Consider the following 21,408-nt stretch of genomic DNA (forward strand, 5'->3'; position numbering starts at 1 on the left):
ATTCTTAGCTAAAGAATGTCCGGCAATGTCGATACAAGATTTAGCTGTTGCTATAGAACCGATGTATTAGACCCATATCTGGATTTTTTTTTTTCCTAGCGCTGTCGGTACAGAAAGTTCTAATAACTTTCATCGACCGGATCATTGTTGTACAAGGCCATGGTACATGCTCGAATCGTGTCATCGTTCGAGTTGGAGATTTCGTACCGGTGCCGTAACCGATCCCAAAAGGCGGTGTGAGTCATCCGTCTGAGCGTCTCTCCTCGCTCAGATTACACCCGAGTGTTCATACCTGTTTATTTCATAGGCCTCCTACAATTATCTTCATATTTAGCTAGACATTGTTATGAAAATAAGCCAGCATCGCACCCTCTTCTTCTCTAAAGTAATTGAATTCTTATGCTAAACTCAATCTGCATAACGCGCTTTGTGATTCCGTACGCATCTTGATTAAGACAGATGCCCAAAATTTTCGATCGCTGAATGAAAGGAAATCCATCTTCCTGCCATCCTGACACGGGCTGCTTCCATCACTTCTTTTTACTTCGTATCTTCAGAGCTGAAAATCTGCACCGTTTTCTGTTCTCCTCTTTTCTAGGATTATGAGGAAATTTACCGTAGAGCAGTATGGATATGGATGGATGGATGGATGGATGTATAGGCTCATGTTTTGATTGTTGAGGAGGGCTTCACGCCTCCAGGGTTGGGGGTTCGATTCCCGCCTCCATCTTGTGTGTGTGGAGTTTGCATGTTCTCAGAGAAGTTCGGATAAGCGGTAGAAAATGAATGAATGAATGATCGTGTTGAAAGGCAATCGGCGCAGGCTGAGGTTCTACCACTCATGGCAACAAGGAACCAGATGAATGAGTTTCAGAGCTTTAGTAGGAAAGAAAATCGGGTGTAGAACAGAATTGCAGGCAAACAAAATACTGAGTCAGTCGTACAAAGCCAGGATTTCAAACATATCTCGTATTCAGATATTCATGCCTTACCATTAACTTGGAGATCTGATGCATTGCTGGGAAAACCTTCTTGTTCATTCTTACACATGAAACAATACATTCTTTTGTAGACACACGTTGTTTAAGAACGGCTATGCAAAGGAGTGTCAACGACCATGAATAGTGATTAATTATCACACAGATTAGCACAAATTATAACACAATGTTCCACTCCCAATGGGCCAATTAAGGTGGAACGCTACTGCGGATGTAGCGGTGGGTGTGTAAAGCATTTTAATAGTTCATGCTCAGATCATTACTGTACAAATAACTTGCGCTGTGATTGTTAGTATCTAGATTAGCGCTAACGAGCCGAGACAGACACAGACATTTCCTGGTTTCTCGTGTCTGTGCAACAACGATACTTTGAGTCACGTTTAATTTTTCCGACCCGCTCCGGATAAAAATTCTCAGATCCGGAGGCAGAGGGAAGCCCGTTTTTATATTTACAGAATGAAGTTTTTCACTTTTCTGTAGTAAAAGGGGGATTTTAAACCAAGTCATCGCTACATGAACAACATCCAAGCGGTTCCACATTCAGGGTTCAAATAAACAGTGTGTGGAAACAATCCTAAAAAGCTAACCGTGCTTCTAGCTTCCTTTCTTCTGAGCTGCTTGTTTCTCTCCATCCAGCTTCTTTCCATCTGCCAAGAACCACCACAAAGCCCAATTTCCTTGCTTTCACTCTCTCTCTCTTTCTTTTTTCTTTTTCCCCATTAACTCCTTCTCTTTCCTGCTTTCTCTCGTAGCCGCTCTCTCATTTGAACTCTCCACAAAGCCCTTCTCTCAGATCTTTTCTTGGACTACAAGCCCATTCACTCTCTGTTCCCTCCTTCCTTCCTTGTCCAAATCCTGTTTGGCAAGCTCGTCTTTGTTGACTCAGCCCAAAACAACACCGCGTCTGCACCGTGTCCCCCTTTTTTCCCCTACACAGAGCAGATTGGCCCGAACAACAGAAACCGGTCGAAAATTAGTCTCTGTGGGAAATGTTGTGATTCCCAAACATTTGTATCAACTATTAGTGATCAAGGATGGCGAATTGATCACTTGACTTGTTTTCACACAGCGAAAATACAAGGTTTGCTACAGCACCTTTTTATAAAAAATCCCTGTAAATTACCACCACAGGCTTGGAAATTGCTTTAGAGATAGTCCCGCTGTCTGTGTACTTCGAACTAGCAGGTTACTCTGGATCCTCTTATCCCCGCCGAGACCGCATTCGCTCCACACAGCTTGTTATCCACGTCATACCGAGACAAACACGAAGAGAACAGAGATCATGTTAGGCACTTTCATGACATGATCATTGTGCCTAGTACCGATCGTGAGCCACACTGATGTTCCTTTCACTCCTCGCTTGTCACAAGGTAGCCCCAGTTGGTCCCAGAGGACTCTTGGCTTCCTCGGCTTGTGTTTGTCAGGCAGCAAACCGTGTCCCAATTACTTCCGGGACCCATGAGGCATTGCCACCTCGGTAACGACACCTGGGCCATAATCCTGTCACTGTTTGACATCATCGGTGTCTGGTGCTGTCCTCGGGATGAAGGTTACTCAGCTGGCATGACACACACGGGCAACAAATACATCCTAATGACAGTGCTCTCTATTTTGTGTATACAGTTATCCAGAGTGACTTACTTTTTTTTATTTCAGCTTATACACCTGAGCAATTGAGGGGTTAAGGGCCTTGCTCTGGGACCCTTGCTCTGGGACCTGGGATTTGAACCGATGACCAGTATGTCGAACACCTTAACCACCGAGCTACCACATCCCACCCAATTTTTAATACCCATTTAATCCAGGTATTAAAAATTCTGTCAAGCGGTTAAGGCTCCGGGTTGTTGGTTGGAGGATCGGGGTTCAAGCCCCAGCACTGTCAAGCTGCCACATTTGGGCCCTAGAACAAGGCTGTCAACCCTAACTGCTCCATGAGCACTGCATCATGACTGACCCCATGCTCTGACCCCAACCTCCGAAGTTGGGATGTGTGAAGAACTGAGCACTGTGCTATAATGTTTATAGGACAAAATAAAGGCTTCTATTCTATTTTATTCATTAAGGAGGTTTGCTTTAGTGGCGGTTAGCACGTTCGCCTCGCACCTCCAGGGTCGGGGTACGATTCCCACCTCCGCCTTGTGTGTGTGTGTGTGTAGAGTTTGCATGTTCTCCCCGTGCCTCGGGGGTTTCCTCCGGGTACTCCGGTTTCCTCCGCCGGTCCAAAGACATGTATGGTAGGTTGATTGGCATCTCTGGAAAATTGTCCGTAGTGTGTGAGTGTGTGAGTGAATGAGAGTGTGTGTGTGTGTGCCCTGTGATGGATAAGTGGTAGAAAATGAATGAATGAAAGAATGAACGCTTTAGTGATAAACCTTTGGACAGCTTTCTTTCAAAATACCTGCAGACTGAGTGCAGATTCAGCTGTTGATCAAGTTGGATTTGAGATTATAATGCAGGCACCATGAGCTGTTTGTTATTGTTAACATCTCTAAATAAGAATCAATACGCTTCTCTACATTTTTATCCGCCTGAGATCGGAGGCCTGGAGGAGCTCCACCAGGACTCTCGACTGACCACCAATGTTCTCAGAGCAACTTTTCAGCCTGCTTTTCTCCAACAAAGTTAATTTTCCATTTTTCTCCACTCGGAGTCGAGCGAGGGATAGTGCAGAAACACCGGCAGCCTCAGCCTCGATTAAGCAGCAATCCCAGTTAAGCTAGCAGTCGATAAACTGATCTAATTTCACAGGAGCCAGTCGGCCGGTGTTCGGATCGCACGCTGCGCTTCAAATGGATTCACGTAGACGAGAAACAGCGAGAGAGAGAGTTTTTTTTTTTAACCAAGAGATTTGTGAAGACTTGCTGCTGTAGCTCTGTTTGTCAATCTTTAGAGAAATTTCAAGAAGTAGTTCTGATGTTTAGGATAAATAAAAAACAATAACACGTAAAACTGCATTTCAGATTAAGATAGAGACATTAAAAAGACAGTGATGGAAGTCCAACCTTCTCGGACCTTTATCATTAATTAGTTTTTTTTTTTCCAGTTCTATTTCTTCTTTGCACTGCCGCTGTGTAAATCTCTCAGGATGTTGGATCTGTCGACCTCCTGGTCGCCGATGTAGGTGTATTTTGCGTTTTCTTTTTCACATATCGCTTCCCCACCTCCACATGTATATGTTTAGGGCCTTGGATGAAGGCACTGTTTTCCTGGCTGGTGCTCAGCGGTGTCTTCCTTTAATCGCTGTAGAACACCGTGAGCACATCTGAACATCTGGAGTCCTCCTTTACTGCCAGGAGCAAAAGAATCTTTCGGCGTCGTCTTGAAAACTTGTCTGTGGTTCAGTCGAGGTTTAGCGGGGTTAAAACCAGAGAAGTGAGGACGCGAGGAACGTTTATTAGCGCGATATTTACTAACACTGAAGTAAGGTCGAGCTTTGTGGGGACTTGGAAACAGTGGAATAAGAAGTAAGGTGATTATTTCATGCAGTTAAATGGCAAGGCTTCAAGTTATGGCTTATTTCACAAAACGCTTCGCTTTTCTCTTTTTCACCTGAGAAATTGACGGTTAAGGGCCTTATTCAGGGGCCCTGCAGTGGCAACTTGGTGGACCTGGGATTCGAACCAATGACCTTCTGCTCAGTAGTCGAACACCTTAACCACATTTTCTTCAATAACAGATATTTCGCACTCTTACCTATTTCTTTTTTTTTTTCTCTTCAGATGATGCAGTTTGCGTGGAATAATTACAAGCGCTACGCCTGGGGCGCCAACGAGCTGCGTCCTGTCTCCAAGCAAGGCCACTCTAGTAATCTGTTTGGTGAGTACGTGTGTGTTTGTGTGTGTTTGTGTGCGTGTGTGCGTGTGTGTTAGTGTTTGTGCGTGTTTGTGCGTGTTTGTGCGCGTGTGTGTGCGCGTGTGTGTGTGCGCGTGTGTGTGTGCGCGTGTGTGTGTGCGCGTGTGTGTGCGCGTGTGTGTGCGCGCGTGTGTGCGCGTGTGTGTGCGCGTGTGTGTGCGCGTGTGTGTGCGCGTGTGTGTGCGCGTGTGTGTGCGCGTGTGTGTGCGCGCGTGTGTGCGCGCGTGTGTGCGCGCGTGTGTGCGCGCGTGTGTGTGCGCGTGTGTGTGCGCGTGTGTGTGCGCGTGTGTGTGCGCGTGTGTGTGCGCGTGTGTGTGCGCGTGTGTGTGCGCGTGTGTGTGCGCGTGTGTGTGCGCGTGTGTGTGCGCGTGTGTGTGCGCGTGTGTGTGCGCGTGTGTGTGTGTGTGTGCGCGTGTGCGCGTGTGTGTGTGTGTGTGCGCGTGTGTGTGTGTGCGCGTGTGTGTGTGTGCGCGTGTGTGTGTGTGCGCGTGTGTGTGTGTGCGTGTGTGTGTGTGCGCGCGTGTGTGTGCGCGCGTGTGTGTGCGCGCGTGTGTGTGCGCGCGCGTGTGTGTGTGCGCGTGTGTTAGTGTGTGCGCGTGTGTTAGTGTGTGCGCGTGTGTTAGTGTGTGCGCGTGTGTTAGTGTGTGCGCGTGTGTTAGTGTGTGCGCGTGTGTTAGTGTGTGCGCGTGTGTTAGTGTGTGCGCGTGTGTTAGTGTGTGCGCGTGTGTTAGTGTGCGTGCGTGTGTTAGTGTGCGTGTGTGCGCGTGTGTGTGTGGTATCTTTCTTATGAGCCTGTGATTCATTTTCATGCAGCACACTTGGTTTAGTTTGTCAGAGCATCAGGCAAAGCAGTGAGTCTTTATCTCACCGGTGTGTGTGTGTGTGTGTGTGGTGAGATTTTGTGCCCCACAGCGCAGATTTAACACGACCCCGGTGGAATCTCCGAATGCTGACGGTTCCTTTTGTTTGCTTGCATTTTGCATCGATTTGACTTGTCCTAAATGTTTCAAACTTTAGTAAGTTTTTGCTGCCCAAAGGTGAGCTGTGTATTTGCTGGAGTATTAGTTCTCTGCACACTTCGGTAGGTTTCAGCAGAAAATGCTGCCTGGGAGCATTTGCTTGGTATTTGCTACCTGACTGCTACATAATTTATCTGTAGTGAATATCTCACACATTTGAATAACGTACACATTTGCTGGGCTGGACCTTTTTGGAAAAATGTCCCGAAACCAGTTTACCAGGCCGACGGCGTTACGTTCCCCCGAACGGGACGTCTGGAAATGGACATTTTGAGTCAGGACTCAAAATGTGTGAGACGCGTGTTTGTCCCTCTGTCGATAGCCTTACACAGAATTTTAGTGGATGGCAGATAAACACCCTCAAATTTTTTTACTTATGCTTTAGGGCCGAGCAATAAAACGATAACGATATGTATCACGATAGACATGTGATCAATATCAATAGAATGTGTTCGATTAAACAATGCTTCTAGTTCTTCTTCTGCTTCTTCTAGTGCTTCAAGTTTTAACTTTCACACTTACACCTCCGTCAGCGGCATCATCTCGTGCACCGCTAGCTAGCCAAATGTAGCCTTTGCTTTAACTTAGCATCGCTAATTTAACTAACGTCTTCGGGGGTTCTGCGTAGCGTTTCTCATTAACACAATACTCGACTTTGCCAGAAAAACAGGTTTCGAGTGAAAGAAACTTTGTCGCTTTGTAGAAGCCAACATTCTGTTTTCCTATTTAAGCTTAGTCAAAAATGTATCAAGAGTAACTCCTCCTAGGGCTTTCGAGCCACATGCACCAAATTCGGATATGTTGTAGACCCTGGTAGGAAGTTTGTTGCGATCAGAGTACCGGTACTTTCGGTACCGGGTCTCAAAGTGGCCTTTTTCCCATAGACTCCCATTATAAACTTTGGAGGTTTATAACTCGGAAGCTTTTGAACTATCTACACCAAACTCGGCCAGCTCCTTTAGGGTGATACTCTGAACAAAGGTTTAAATTGGTGTACCGACTGGCCTTTCGGTTGTCCCGCAGCCCCGCCCCCAAAATACGCAAAATCAAAAAACTTTTTACAACATGGACATGTAACATATCAAAACACTCAGAACGATGAGGGGAACTTCCTCACGGGTATTCTGATGAGGTCACATGCTCGTCTCCACTTACCTCCAAATGTTTTGGCACCCCAGCTTTCTGTTTACTTGCTTCCAAAAGTAACACTGACCCTTATGTCCACTCGCCTCAAAAAAGCACCGGCCTTTGCGAATACTTGCATCGTCAAAGCCAACATCAAAGTTTGTCGCGACGAACTTTACAAATCTAGTTTTAATTTGGTTTTTATATGATGGTAACGGAAAATGCGCCAAACAGGAAATTAAGTCATTATTCATTTTTCTTTCACGTTTAAGCTTTTATCAGATCCTTCCGATCCTTTTTTTTTTTAATCTTGTACACACTCGTCTTGTCATGATGCAAGATGTCGCTTTGAGGTGAGGCTAGGAAAGGAAAATGGACTTTATAAAACATTCATCAGGCCTCCCGAGCTTTTACCCTGAGCCATTTTCATCGCTCGCTCGCAGCCAATCAGAACTCAGCCAAAAGACAGGCCAGGGAATTTACAGCTCCAATTTGATTAACCTCCTTCATTTAGCCTGGGAGTGGAGCCAGTAATGCGGACTGACAATGGACTGAAAATTCATTTGTGTCAGACAGACACCCACACACACACACCCACACACACACCCACACACACTTCAGAGGACGTAGCAGGATTGGTGTAATGCATCATCTGAATCAGCAGATTTGTATGCACGGTACACCTCGACTCGCTCCGTCAACCGTATCATGAACCACGTCTGCGCTACCTGGTAAGCAGAGGATAACCTAGCCGAGTCTTCTGTTAATGAAGAAAGGTCATACCTAGATTATTAATTCATGGTGGTGTTTGTTTAATAGGACCTTGTGTTTGAATAAACCATGATGTGATGAATGCAGTTTGCTCCTTTGTTTTGTTTTTGCTCTGTGGTGTTTTTTTTTCTGAGTAGAGGCAGGAGGCAGGGTTGGTTTGCTCATGAGTTCTGCTCCCTGAAGGTTATGGGCTTATAAAACACACACACACACACACACACACACACAGCGCCACAGCAGGGAGGTTGGTCTTCCTCTTTGTTTCCACATTGTTATGCTTCAGAACACTCAGCATTTTTGCTTCAGCATGTTAAGGTTCTAGCTTCTGGAGATTCCTCCGAATCATGCACTATGGAAAACCACTTAAAAAAATAAAAATAAATTTCCTTTCACACTTTTAAATCATCTGGACTTAAGTAGTGTTACTTTTCATATAACATTTATAAAGTCTTTATTATTTTTTTATGCCTTCTGTTTCAACTGTAGACGTCGTCACGAAGCGGTATGAGGGGAATCTTAATAAATAAATAAATAATTCGGACTAAAAATGCAAAAGTTAACATTTTCTTAGATATTTATCTCTAATGAGGAAGCCACAGGTGTCAGCGGCGAGGGAAAAAACTTTCTGTGACCGTATAAAGGAGAAACCTTGAGAGGAACACGGACTTCAAAGCCAACCTCGTTCTCATCCGGGTGACACCAGAGAGTGTGACCTTGTAAATAATTCCCGTTCATAATCCGTTCACGTCCCACACGTCCGCTCGTTTATCCGGCCGTCCGAGACCCCCGTCAGAAAGATATCCCAGGAACGAGCGGATGATCAGAAATGATTAGATTAAGGATCAGATGTGTGAAGGTATTCATGCTGTTCTAAAGTGTGTTTTAAGTGTCGGCATTTCAAGACTGCGTCCTTGTCCTTGTCCAGCGTGTCAAGGGTTCTACTTGTTTATATACTATAGTTGTGTACTGTATATCTGCTGTTGTGATCTAGTTTCTTCTGAAATGTTTAATACGCTCGTGTCCGACGTGCTCGTTATGAAGGAATTCTGTGTGTTCTAACATTCTACTAGCTTGGAAATAAAACCTGCAATTATCTTCACTGACCTTCAGGACCTTCGTTGCCCTTGTCGTGTACACCAATTAGATTTTTGCACCTAATTTAAAACTTTTTTTTTCCCCCCTTCTTCTGAAAGTTGCACTTTAAATACACACACACACACACGAGTTTTTACAGCCGGAAATAATAACACCAACCGGAGGAAAGTTTAATAACCGTGGTAGGAAAATGAGACTTTATTACGTTACGCCACATGTTTGAAAATTAAAATTCGAGCATCTTTGCTTGTACTCTGATGATCGACGTAAAACCTAAACCACCTAGAGGTGTTAAGGATGTGGTAGCTTAGTGGTTAAGGCATTGGTCCACTGATCAGAAGGTTATGAGTTTAAATCCCGGGTCCACAAAGCGTCCTCTGCTGGGCCCTTGAGCCAAGGCCCTTTATGCTTAGTTAATTGAGGATGAGGGCATCTGCCAAAGGCCGTAAATGAAACCACCAGGCTGTTCGAATCTATACGGCGATTTTACAAGCCAACGACTGAAAGGAAAATCTAAGCAGCAATCGATTACAATCCGTTATAGCTGGTTGTAAATTGTTGTTAATTATAGTTTTACACACCTAGTTAATGCAGACCTGCCAACCTTTACGCATTTTGTGTAGCAGATACGCATTTAGACATAAAAGTACGCTTCTACGATTTGTCACTTCAAAATACGCATTGTAAAAAAACATTGATGGCTTTGAGTTCAACTGTCTGTGCATTTACGCACCAGGCAATGCGCCTATGGGTGTAACCGCATTGGGCAGCAACCTGGGAAAATAATAATTCGACCAATCATAGCGCCAGTTTAAAACTCTTCAACGCTACAAGCGGAGAGCAGTCAAAACAAATGTGGTTTTCATCTGTCTCTGTCCGTCTTCAATTCTTCTTACAGTGACTGTTTTTTACAAGTTAGGACTTAACGTTTCACAGGTAAATGGCCAGAATTGTGAATTTCATCCATTTTAATAAGCCTGCATGCCGAACCACAGGCGTCGTTAGACTCCTTTACTGGGGCATGTGCCCAAGTGTCCGGGGTTGTGCCTCAAGTTTAAGTTTTATGCACAGATCAAGTTTTACTTTATTTGCCAGTATTTATATAGGAAACATAAGTCATGCCTGTAAACGCATCGCCGTCGTACTTTAATGGAAAAGACAAAATGGCACGAGCACGCAGACATCAATATCCGCGAGCGTCTGTGTATCCCTTTTATAGCACACAGTCATGCTATAACATGACGAAACCAATGTCATTTTTTAAATATCAATCGTATTCTGACTCGATTGTTACTGGCTCCTGTAGATCACATCTGATGGACATCAGATTTTTTTTGTGAAAAGCAGGGAATTAGAATCAGAAAGTAGAAATGATGAGGGAGGTATTATTATATGATCAGCCAGTCAAAACCACAGTGAAGTCTAGAGTCTTGCATTATTGCTGAGAAAATTAACACATGTATGTCTTGTCAGATATGAAGTTACTGTTCAGTTCATTAGATCTAATTTATGGCAATACATAAAGAGTTGTTAAAATAGTATGCAGATATTATACACAAACGCTCATGCACATAACGGTTTACTATTTATTTTAGTAGCAGCTAAATTTTTTTCAAGTATTGTTATTGTACATTTTGTACATCAGTACTGTAAAATGCAAAACTTCTTACATGCCATTTGTGCCTTAAAACATATTAATAATGTACAAAGTGTTTTCACGCAAATGCGCGTCGAAACCTATTATGAAAAACATGAGGATGATGTGTGTGTTTTGTGTGTGCCTTGCAGTTAGTAATACACATGATGTCAGATGAGGATACTGACCGAGAGGGAGAGGGAAGCAAATCTAAAAAGAAGCGAGTATACTGTATGCCCCTCAGAAGTTCTTGACCGGTGTTGTGCCTCAAGTTTAAGTTTTACGCACAGATCAAGTTTTACTTTATTTGCTAGTATTTATATAGGAAAAATATAGTAAAAAGTTGTGATGAGTGAGCCTGTGAACTTAATCAACACTGACCAGCAAATGTGCCTGACCTCGCGCCACGTCGCTGCAGTAAGTTGCTACTCAAAAACATTTTTCCAAGGTTGGCAGGTCTGTTAATGTCGGCCGTGTCGGTCTAAATAAGGCATCATGAATTTACTCCGGATTTACACGAATTAAGGACTAAGTTCAGATATTCACAGCACTTTTGGATTTGTGTTAATTTACCTAAAATGAACGAGCTTCAAATCGTATAATCGTCGACGAACAAGCGCCATTTTCTTCCCTGATTCCACTGTGAAGTTTGTGACATTCATTTCAGAGAAACTCCGATTTAATGAAGGTTTAACGTGCGAAACCTTCGACGTCGTTACAAGATCCAAAGCACGTTCGTTATCGGGAGTCGAACTAGCCGTTCAATCGGGACACAAGAAATAGCACCTTTTAAGATCTGCAGTAATGATGGAGCAAGGGTTCTTTACTTGTTCCCAGAACCTTCTGAGAGTTTGTGTGTGTCATTAAAATGTCTCAGCAGAGAGCAGCAAAATTTGCACTTTACTCCTGATTGACTTTTACCTACATTTCTGCTGTTTGTGAGGCAAATTTGTTCGAGAAACCTTTTTTTTTTTGGAATTTTTAGTTAAAAGATGGTGTCCCCGTGCCCCATGGAAAAAAAGGTGCAAAGTAGCTATCCCAAAAGCTTCTAAATGCTAAAATGTCCCAATTTTAGCAATCAAAAGTTTCTCTAGTTGATCCTCACCAACACGAGCTGAAGCTCTTACGCTGGGTTTCTCAGTAATATAACCTTGAATTTCAATGGAAATAATAAGAGGCTGGTTTTAGGAACTAGCAATAAAATCAATCCTCGAGTCAGGCACATCAAGACACGATGACTCATTTTCCGGAGATTTCCTCATCAGTCACTAGTGTAAAAGCCCAAACATAGGTTCACTTCTGAGGCTGGTTCCTCTCAAGGTTCCTCCTATTATCTCAGGGAGTTTTCCTCACCATCGTCACCTCCGAATCGATCTTTTAGGGATAAATGTTAGAGATAAACAGTAACTTCATTTAAAACTTTGAAGGTTTGAGATAATGAGAATTGTTATGAGCTATACAAGTGAATAGAATTTGATATAACGTAGAAGGTCAGATTAACCATTTGATAGCTACAACTATTACTACAACAGAGCGTTTGGATCATCTGCATTTTATTTTTTCTTTCTTTCTTTTTTTTTTTTTTTTTACAAGCTGGAATTTTTACAAAAATATGCGGAATTAATACATTAGTCAGCATCATGGTGCATTATGGGATTTTTTTATTCTATCTATCTATCTATCTATCTATCTATCTATCTATCTATCTATCTATCTATCTATCTATTTTTTTAAGAGAGGGAATGTTTCAGTGCGGGATGCACTTTTTCCACGGATTTCAGAACAGCGTAACAGAGATTGCATCATCGGGTAGGCGTGGCCTGTTTGATAATCTAACCCTAACCCTAACCATAGTTTCTGGTTGTCTATTTGTTTCCAAAAATAGCGTAACTGTAAGATAATAAAGCATAATAATCTACCTGTATGGCTGTTTTGTCCTTCATTATGATCTTTATCTATGATTTTTTTTTTATTTTTTAAAGAGGGCGTTTTCCCAAGACCTCCAGAAACACGCCCACTTTACGTCGCGGTAACGAAACCCCTGGAATTTAGTGAATGGCGTTTCAGTGCAGCATTTTTTGATTGTGTGAGAGAGATCCTTTAAAATGGCCATCTTTAAGATGAGCGAACAGCAGCCTAACTAGTGAACTAGAGAGCTGATTGAGACGCAGCCGTTTGTTACATGGAATTAAAGTGATCTATTGTCTTTTTGGGGGATTTATGTTAGTGTTAATAAACATGTCCCAGGATAAATATATTTACCTTTAAGTCGAGGGTGGAATTATGTTTTATTGTGTGTGTGTGTGTGTGTGTGTGTGTGTGTAGATGGATGAAAGTGTTTTGCAAGGTCTCTAGTTGCAGTAGAGTGAAAAATTGATCAGGCTTTTGAAAGAGAAGAGGCCGAGTTGAAAACTCCGGTTAGCTTGTTGTCCAGGGGATGTGGTGGTGATGAATATAAGGAGCCAGCACAAGCAGGGGGGCAGCGGGGCGAGTGGCCTCATCAGGCTCGGCAGGAGGTTAACGCCTCAACTGTGTCGGTGGAGATGTTTGGTTATTAACCTAAAAACACTAAATACGTTCCTCATTTATTTAAAGGCCATTTAGCATTCTGTTTGAGGTCTTCAGGCTGCAGCGAGAAGCACCGTTTGAAGTGAGCCTTCTCAACAGTTCCCTAATTACTGCTGCGTCTGCTTGTTTCCCCCATGTTCTCCCCCATGCCTGTAAGCTGGTGTAAAGGAACGCAGAAATCATTCAGTTCTGCCCTGATTAACCCCAACAACGGACGAACGAACTGGAGCGGGCGCGCGTGCGGTACGGGCGGTGCGGGCGGCGGGCGGGCGGCGGGCGGGCGGCGGCGTGGCGCGCGAAGCGCGCGCACGACGGGCGGGGGGCGCGACCGCGAGGCACGAAGCGAGCGGGGCGGGCGGGCGCGCTACGCGCGCGCGGGAGGGCGACCGGCCGAGAGAGCGGCAGGCGAAAGGCCGGGCGCGCGGCGGGAGGGCGGCGGGCGGGAGGGCGGCGGGCGGGCGGAGCAGGGCGGGAGGGCGGCGCGCGAAGCGACGCAGCGCGGCTCTCGCACGGCCGGAGGGCGGCGGGATTCGGGCTTGCTTTCTCGCTCTCTCTCTCGCCTCTCGCTCGCGCTATCTATCATGCTAGATCGAGCTACTATCTATCTATCTATCTATCTATCTATCTATCTATCTATCTATCTATCTATCTATCTATCTATCTATCTATCTATCTATCTATCTAAAAAACCCTGCCAAATCCATCCATGCTGCCTCATGGGTCAAACCGGTTACGAGCAAATTTCTGCATAAATTATCCACAAGTGCAGTTTTAATAGACATCCAGTTAGTTTCGCAAAACATTCGAAAAACGTTCTTTACACCTGACTGATGTTTGTGACGTTTGTTTTGAGAGAAAAGCGTAAATTTTTAGATCAGTTCAGAAAACAATGCTAGCAACAGGCGTTTTTTTTAAAAGCAAGAATAATTTATTTGAGGGAAAAAAAGTGTAAAAACAGACTGTTTTTATTTAGTTAGCTAAACTTACTAAGGTGTAAATGTGGTGGTGGTGATTTTTTTCCTGAGTGGCTTAGCGGACGGAAAGGAAAAAAAAAACCCACAGTTTTGCCTAAAATACCCCAAAACCCCCCATAAAAGCAATTGCTTGAACGTCCTATGGTGAGAATCCTTAGCAGTTTTTTTTTTTTTTTTAGCAAATAGTCAAGCAAATTTACTACAAAGTGGACAAATGCAGCTCAGCATCTTCTCTCTCAGCACAGCTTTTCCTGAGCAGCTTTAGATTCCTGCCTGTTTCTCTCCGATTGTTTACTAGCTCTTTCTGTCCGTTTCAGAATATCTCGGTTGAAATTGCTGGCCTAAACATTTTTGGAGGAAACCGTGCTGCTTGATCATGAGAAACTAGCGAAAAACAGAGGAGGAACAGGAAACAGTTTTGACCCGTTTCAGCGATCTGGGGAAAAAAAAATATAAACTCGTCTCATTATCTTGCTGAATCATGTATGGAATAGTTTGCTGCCGGACTGATTGCGTCACCGCAACTTGAACTCCAGCACATATCTGTAGATATTCTGGTAGCCAAGATCCTACAGTGAACCTTACAATTATTGTATTCCATGGTGGACTTGTCAGTGGAGAAGGTGCTGTTAGGAAGCTCATCGAAGAAGTGAAGATTTCTCCAAGAATACGTTGTACCGAAATAAACTCTTGCATTTAAAGACATAGGCACTCCTGTCAGATATTTCTGGGCTGCTATAGCGATTCACTGGCTTCTAGAAGATTCTGTGTATGATGTCTGTCTCTCAGAAAGGCTGCCATCTGTCACACCGCCCTGGCTGAGACGGGCACCGTCTGGGAGGCAGACTGATCCGGTCGTGCGGCAGACAAATCATTTGATCAGTGAATCAAATATTCTGTTTCTTTTTTTCTTTTTTTTTTTCTTTTTCTGATCCTGTGGGTGGCTTAAGGAGGAGGAGGAGGAAGAAGAGGAAGACTTGGGGTCCGATGTCTCGTGTCAGGAAAAATAAAGCCCTGATAATGCTTCCCCTCATTATTCATTAATTGTAGAAAAGTATGCAAATGTGACCAGGAATCTCATAATTCAACTTATTTTAATTTATTGTATCGTGACTAACAATTCACATTGTCTCAAAGGAGCTTTACAGAATTATAGAAACAGAGTAAACCGGAATAAAAACTTGATATGAGATGATACGAGGAAGAAACCTTGAGAGGAATCGGACTTGGAAGAGAATTTATTATTATTATTATTATTATTACTATTATTATTAGCCTTCGTTTAGCAAATCACACTTAGTCTGAGGTGATCACAATACAAGGGAAAAACATGAATCTTTTTTTTACTTTTGTTCTAAAACTAGCTCGTACTACTAAAAACAAGATTTCCTCCCATCGCATCTTCGCTCATCTTCTTCTTGTCCTGACTGAACGTCAAGTGTAGGTCCTTTTGAACGCTTTGTTATAAGCAAACAAGATGAGAAAAAAATGGACAATCACCAGTCATATGTCAGGATATGTGCGTTATAGGAATCTGCATTTGATTTGTATTTGCATGGACGAATAGGGATTTATTTTTTTTTTTTGGCAAAACAAAAGTATTCCTGTGATGTTTTATATTCTTGAGCTATAGGTTTGCTCCCAAATCTCACCGCTTGCTAAACCATGCGCAGGTGCTGGAAAAGTTACCTCAGAAACGTTCCCATGATGGACGACAATTTTGTTTCTCTTGTTTGATACACTTAGAGCTAACTAGCTGTACTTTATTTTGTTATGTTAGCAATAACATTTTAGGTTTTAAGAGCGAACAAAACTTAAAATTTGGCAACACAATTAGGCAGATCTTCCATTGGCCCAGAGGTTTAACTGATGACGTCACAGCATGGAACATCGTAGGCAGTGTCTAGGAAGCTACTGCTTTATTTTATTATGCTTCTTAAGTATAAGAATTATGCTTCTTCAGAATTAGGATTTAGAAAATTTATTAGAAAATTTGTTAGTTAAGGCGGTAGGGTGGGGCGGGGCTCGGGGGGTGGGGCTTCTTTGTGAGATAGACCACAGACTCTGTACTACGTTTAACAATTATTAAAAACAGGCACGTGCAACCTAGCTAGCAGGTGAAGAACTCAAACACCAAAATCACCAGCTAACTTACTTTAAATATGCAAGAACTATAGACTAATACATTAACAGGCTTAAATAAACCCAAAACATAATTCCACTTACAGTTCTCACGGACACGCGTTTTATCAACTGGCTAGTTATCCTCCAGGCTAACTGGCTAGTCTTTGTCATTTTGCGGTGTGAAGCGCGTCCGCGCTATTCCCCGAGATGCACTTGACGGCCGTTTGTGAAGTGTAATTTATTTTTTTTTGGACGACCTAGTTAAGGCGGTAGGGTTTCCCAGCTTAGACGGGCCGCCTTAACGGCAAAGTGCTGCGGGAAACCCTGCAGTAGCCTTGAGTACCGAGATTTCCTCTTCAACACTCTAAGCACTAAACTGATCTCACCCAAACAAACCAGACTGGTAGTGACGGCTCGCGACAAGCCACATTTTGGAAGCACGATTAGTGTTTGTGAAGGCATTAGTGAGCACAGTGAGCTGGGGAAAGAAAAGTTCATTCTGGGCAGCAATGGTGATGGGTAGATTTATGGATAGACGGTCAGGTGGATGAGTATATGGATGGAAGTACAGGTAGAAGGATGGACAAATTTACAGGCGGATATGGATGAGCGGACAAACTGATAGGTGTACAGGGATTAGGATAAACTGATGAATGGAAGGATGGATGCATGGGTATGTATGTAGCTGGACGGATGCAGGGGTGTGTATGTAGATGAATGGGTACGTGGGTATATTTATGGATGTATGTGCTGGCGGATGTGCAGAGAAATGGATGGATGTATAGGGAGAAGAATGGACGGATGGATAGATTTATGAAAGGTTTTTTTTTTTTTTAAACTGTTCTTTGTTTTTTTTTTTTAGAAAGGTATTGTGTGGGTGTGTAGTGAAAGAGAGATAGAGATACAGAGAGAGAGAGAGAGAGATACAGAGAGAGAGAGAGATACAGAGAGAGAGATACAGAGAGAGAGAGAGAGAGAGAGAGAGAGAGAGAGAGAGAGAGCGAGAGATACAGAAAGAGAGAGAGCGAGAGATACAGAAAGAGAGAGAGCGAGAGATACAGAAAGAGAGAGAGCGAGAGAGAGACGGAAAGAGAGAGAGGGAGAGAGAGACGGAAAGAGAGAGAGGGAGAGAGAGACGGAAAGAGAGAGAGGGAGAGAGAGACGGCCCTAGAAGATGAGAGGGGACGAGAGAGAGAACGGAAAGAGAGATGAGAGAGAGGTAGAGACGGAAAGAGAGTGAAGAGGGAGAGAGAGGACGGAAAAGGAGAGAGAGGGAGAGGAGAGACGGGAAAGAGAGGAGAGAGGGAGAGAGAGAAGAGAGAAGGGGAAAGAGATGAGAGGGAGGAGAGAGAAGAAATGAAGAGAGATAGAGAGGACGGAGAGAGCGGAAAGACGAGAGGGGAGGAGAGAGAGGAAAGAGAGAGGGAGAGAAGAGAGAGAGAGACGGAAAGGAGAGCGGGACGAGAGGAGAGAGAGAGAGAAGGAAAGAGAGAGAGGGAGAGGAGAGCCAGGAAAGAGAGAGAGGGGATGAGAGGAGAGGGAGAGAGAGACGGAAAAGGAGGAGAGGGAGAGAGAGGACACAGATGAGAGAGAGAGGAGGAGAGAGAGAAGAGATGAGAGAACAGAGAGAGAGAATCCCAACAAGGAAGAGGAGAGAAGCCAACAGAGAGAGAGAGAGAGAGATACACACAGAGAGAGAGAGAGAGAGAGAGATACACACAGAGAGAGAGAGATACGGAAAGCGAGAGCGAGAGAGATACAGAAAGAGAGAGAGGGAGACACACAGAGAGAGAGGGAGAGAGAGAGAGATACACAGAGAGAGAGAGAGAGAGAGAGAGAGACAGAGAGAGAGAGAGAGAGAGATACACAGAGAGAGAGAGAGAGAGAGAGAGATACGGAAAGCGAGAGAGATACAGAAAGAGAGAGAGGGAGAGATATCCATCCAGGTAAGATCATGAAGTTACAACAGTAACAGATTACACACCCAGAGGGTTTTCCACGTCCCCCACACAGCAATACAGGCTGTTACGGATCTCCATGTTGACTCTTTCAGACATCTTGTCTGTTGTACTCTGGCTTTGGGGCTCTCAGATTCAGGCACCCTTTAGTTTGCTTCCAACAACTACTTCAACATGAAGTTCAGTTTCAGGCACTCGGTAATGTAGCATCTAAGAATCCAAACATGAGATCTGGGAGAGATGCACAGGGAAAGGCATGAACTTGTCATCATTTATTCTTGTAGAAAAACAGGAAGAGCTTTGACTGTTCATACCCAATGTGCATTATGACCTCTTATAACCTCAGTGTGCAGTCGTTTGCAGAAATATCCAACAGTACTATTGTTTCTTACGCAATGCCGGCTTGGGCAAAAACAGTCTGGACTGTCAAACGATCGCTGGCAATGCTTCAGAGGTTTGATAATTAAAGCCCAGAAGATCCAAAGCCCACCTGCCAGAGACATAATCAGTACAGATGAATAGTGCTGCTAATTCTGTTTTAATATAGCTTATAATTGTGTTCTCTGGAACCATCTGTCGAACGCATGTTTTTGCTTTCCGCTACATGTTTACGAACAGCTGTACTTCTATTTGCTCCGTTAGATTTTACAGCTGGTTGTTCGACACTTCTGCGTGTAGGAGAGTCGTACTGCCGATCGATAGGGCTCGGTTTTCACTCCTGGGCTCAGGAGGTTGGAAGGTCAAGTCAAAAGTCAAGTCAAGAAGCTTTTATTGTCATTTCAACCATATATAGCTGTTACAGTACACAGTGAAATGAGACAATGTTTCTCCAGGATCATGGTGCTACATAAAACAAAGACAGGGCTAAGGACTTGTAAATAGTCTTAGCCACATTTGCCTCTTTTCCACCAAAAAGAAGCGGGTGCTGGTTCAGAGCTAGCGCTGGTTCAGAGCCGAGTCTGACGTCACTGTATACGCGTCACATAACGCAGCGCAGCAACGTTAGCACAGCAGCGGCAAACACAACAACAATGGCGGATGTCACTTTACTGTTAATGCTCATGGCTTTGTGAACCTACATTAGCATCCAAACGCGGCGAATCCAACGTGTACGTGCGGCTCCGTGTAATCCTTTTAAACGGAGGTCGTAATCGAGAAAGTACATAACGTTATTTTATCGTTAACACAGAAAAAAGTTAGCCTTAGCATCTAGCTACCTACTATCATGTGTGCTAAGTGATTATATTGTGGTGAAGTAAACATTAAAGTATTAAACATTAGTAAACTTTAGGTCCATTATTAAATGTGCTAACAGTAGCCCCGCCCCCTTCCCCACCCACAGCCTCTAACACGAGCGGTTCTTAAGTCTAGACCCAGCAACGTTTTGGTGCTACTTAAGAACCACTTTTCCTGGTTCAGAGCCGGTGCTTTGCCTGTCGAAACAGAAAGAACTGGTTTTAAATCAGGCTCCGAACCTGCACTCAAACTGCCTCGGTGGAAAAGGGGCAATAATGGTGCAAAAAAGGGGCAATAAAGGGGCAAAAAAGGCGCAACCAGTGCAGGACAAGACCGTGCAGGACAAATGACAGTGCAAATAATATATAGAGTTGTGCAAAAAAACAGGAAACGACAGAAATATTGTCTAGTGCGTGCGAAACGGCCTGTGTGTGTGTGTGTGTGTGTGTGTGTGTGTGTGTGTGTGTGTGTGTGTGTGTGTGTGTGTGTGTGTGTGTGTGTGTGTGTGTATGTTGTGCTCAGAACAGTACAATTCAGTCATCGAGAAGTCTGATGGCTTGTGTGAAGGGACTAAGGGGCAAGTCGTGGCCTAATGGTTAGAGAGTCTGACTCCTAACCCTAAGGTTGTGGGTTCGAGTCTCAAACTGGCCACGACTGAGGTGTCCTTGAGCAAGGCACCGAACTCCCCCCTAATGCTTCCCAGGCGCCGCAGCATAAATGGCTGCCCACTGAATCCGGGTGTGTGTTCACGGTGTGTGTGTGTGTGTGTGTGTGTGTGTGTGTTCACTGTTGTGTGTGTGCACTTTGGATGGGTCAAATGCAGAGAACGGATTCTGAGCATGGGTACTTAGCCGTATGTCACATCACTTTCACGTCACTTAGTGATTGACTTGATATGATGGATGATTAGATGGATGATTAGATGAATTCATGGATTTATGTTGATCAAAGGTTGTTATACTCTTGGAAAATCAGGAATCCCCAAGGGACTGTTTTTGGATAGGTTTTTTTTTTAAACACATAAATGCTTTCTTAACAGGAAGCTCAGATAATGTATTGTGGGTGTTTTACTATGGAGTGCACATGGATAGAGGGAGGGTGGAAGGATGAATGGATTGATTGGAAGGTTGGCTGGGTGGGTGGATAGATGGATGGATGGATGGATCAGTAGATTAAGGGGTGAATGGCTTCATGGATGATTTAGAAGGATGGATGTATTTATTAATAGACTGATAGACAGAAGTACCCTACCATCTATCTATCTATCTATCTATCTATCTATCTATCTATCTATCTATCTATCTATCTATCTATCTATCTATCTATCTATCTATCTATCTATCTATCTATCGATCTTTGCGTGCTTAAATCTTCTTATCCATCTGATCAGTGAATGGATCGATCTGTAGATTCAGAAATGGATGGATGGAATTACAGGTGCATAAGATAACGTGGATGAATGGTTATGGATTTGTGGAGGGATGAACAAATGTAAGCTGGATAAGTAGACAAATGGATGGATGTCGCGGTAGAGGAATGAAGGGATTTATTTATGGTATGTCGTGCGGATGCCTGGGTAGGTTTGTGAGCGGACACACGTATAAGTGGATGAGTCGATGAATCGAAGGATGGGTGGATAAATGGACGAATGGGAAGGTAGATGTTTTTACAGATAGATGGATGGATCAGTAGATGAATGGGTGAATGGCTGTGTAGATGGGTAGAAGGATGGATGTAGTTATTAACGGATGGATAGACCGAAGCATCGATCTGTCCATGCTGACATTCATCTACTTATCCATCTGATCACTGGGTGGATTGATTTACAGATTTAGAGATTGATGGATGGACAGGTGGATGAGGTGGGTGGTTATGGATTGATGGAGGGATGGAAAAATGTCATTTATATGAGTAGACAAATGGATGGATGTCAAGGTTTATGGATGGGTTGATTTTGGGGAGGATGCATGGATGCTTTTTGGGGAGAATGTATGGATGCATCCATCCATTCGGATGGATGGATGGATGGATGGATGGATGGATGCACATAGG

The 21,408-nt window shown here is 43.8% G+C and overlaps 1 protein-coding gene across 3 annotated transcripts in view; it reads left to right on the forward strand.

Annotated features, from left to right (window-relative positions):
• The window catches only part of man1a1 (mannosidase, alpha, class 1A, member 1), a 130,000-nt gene that overhangs the window by 20,626 nt on the left and 87,966 nt on the right, over positions 1-21,408 (forward strand). For all 3 annotated transcript variants that reach the window (XM_027155405.2, XM_047802000.1, XM_047801999.1), the window contains one exon: positions 4,718-4,814. In XM_027155405.2, coding sequence (XP_027011206.2) covers positions 4,718-4,814 — 97 coding nt within the window. The remainder of the gene's footprint in view (positions 1-4,717; positions 4,815-21,408) is intronic.

Source organism: Tachysurus fulvidraco, chromosome 16, assembly GCF_022655615.1.
Source record: "Tachysurus fulvidraco isolate hzauxx_2018 chromosome 16, HZAU_PFXX_2.0, whole genome shotgun sequence".
NCBI lineage: Eukaryota > Metazoa > Chordata > Actinopteri > Siluriformes > Bagridae > Tachysurus > Tachysurus fulvidraco.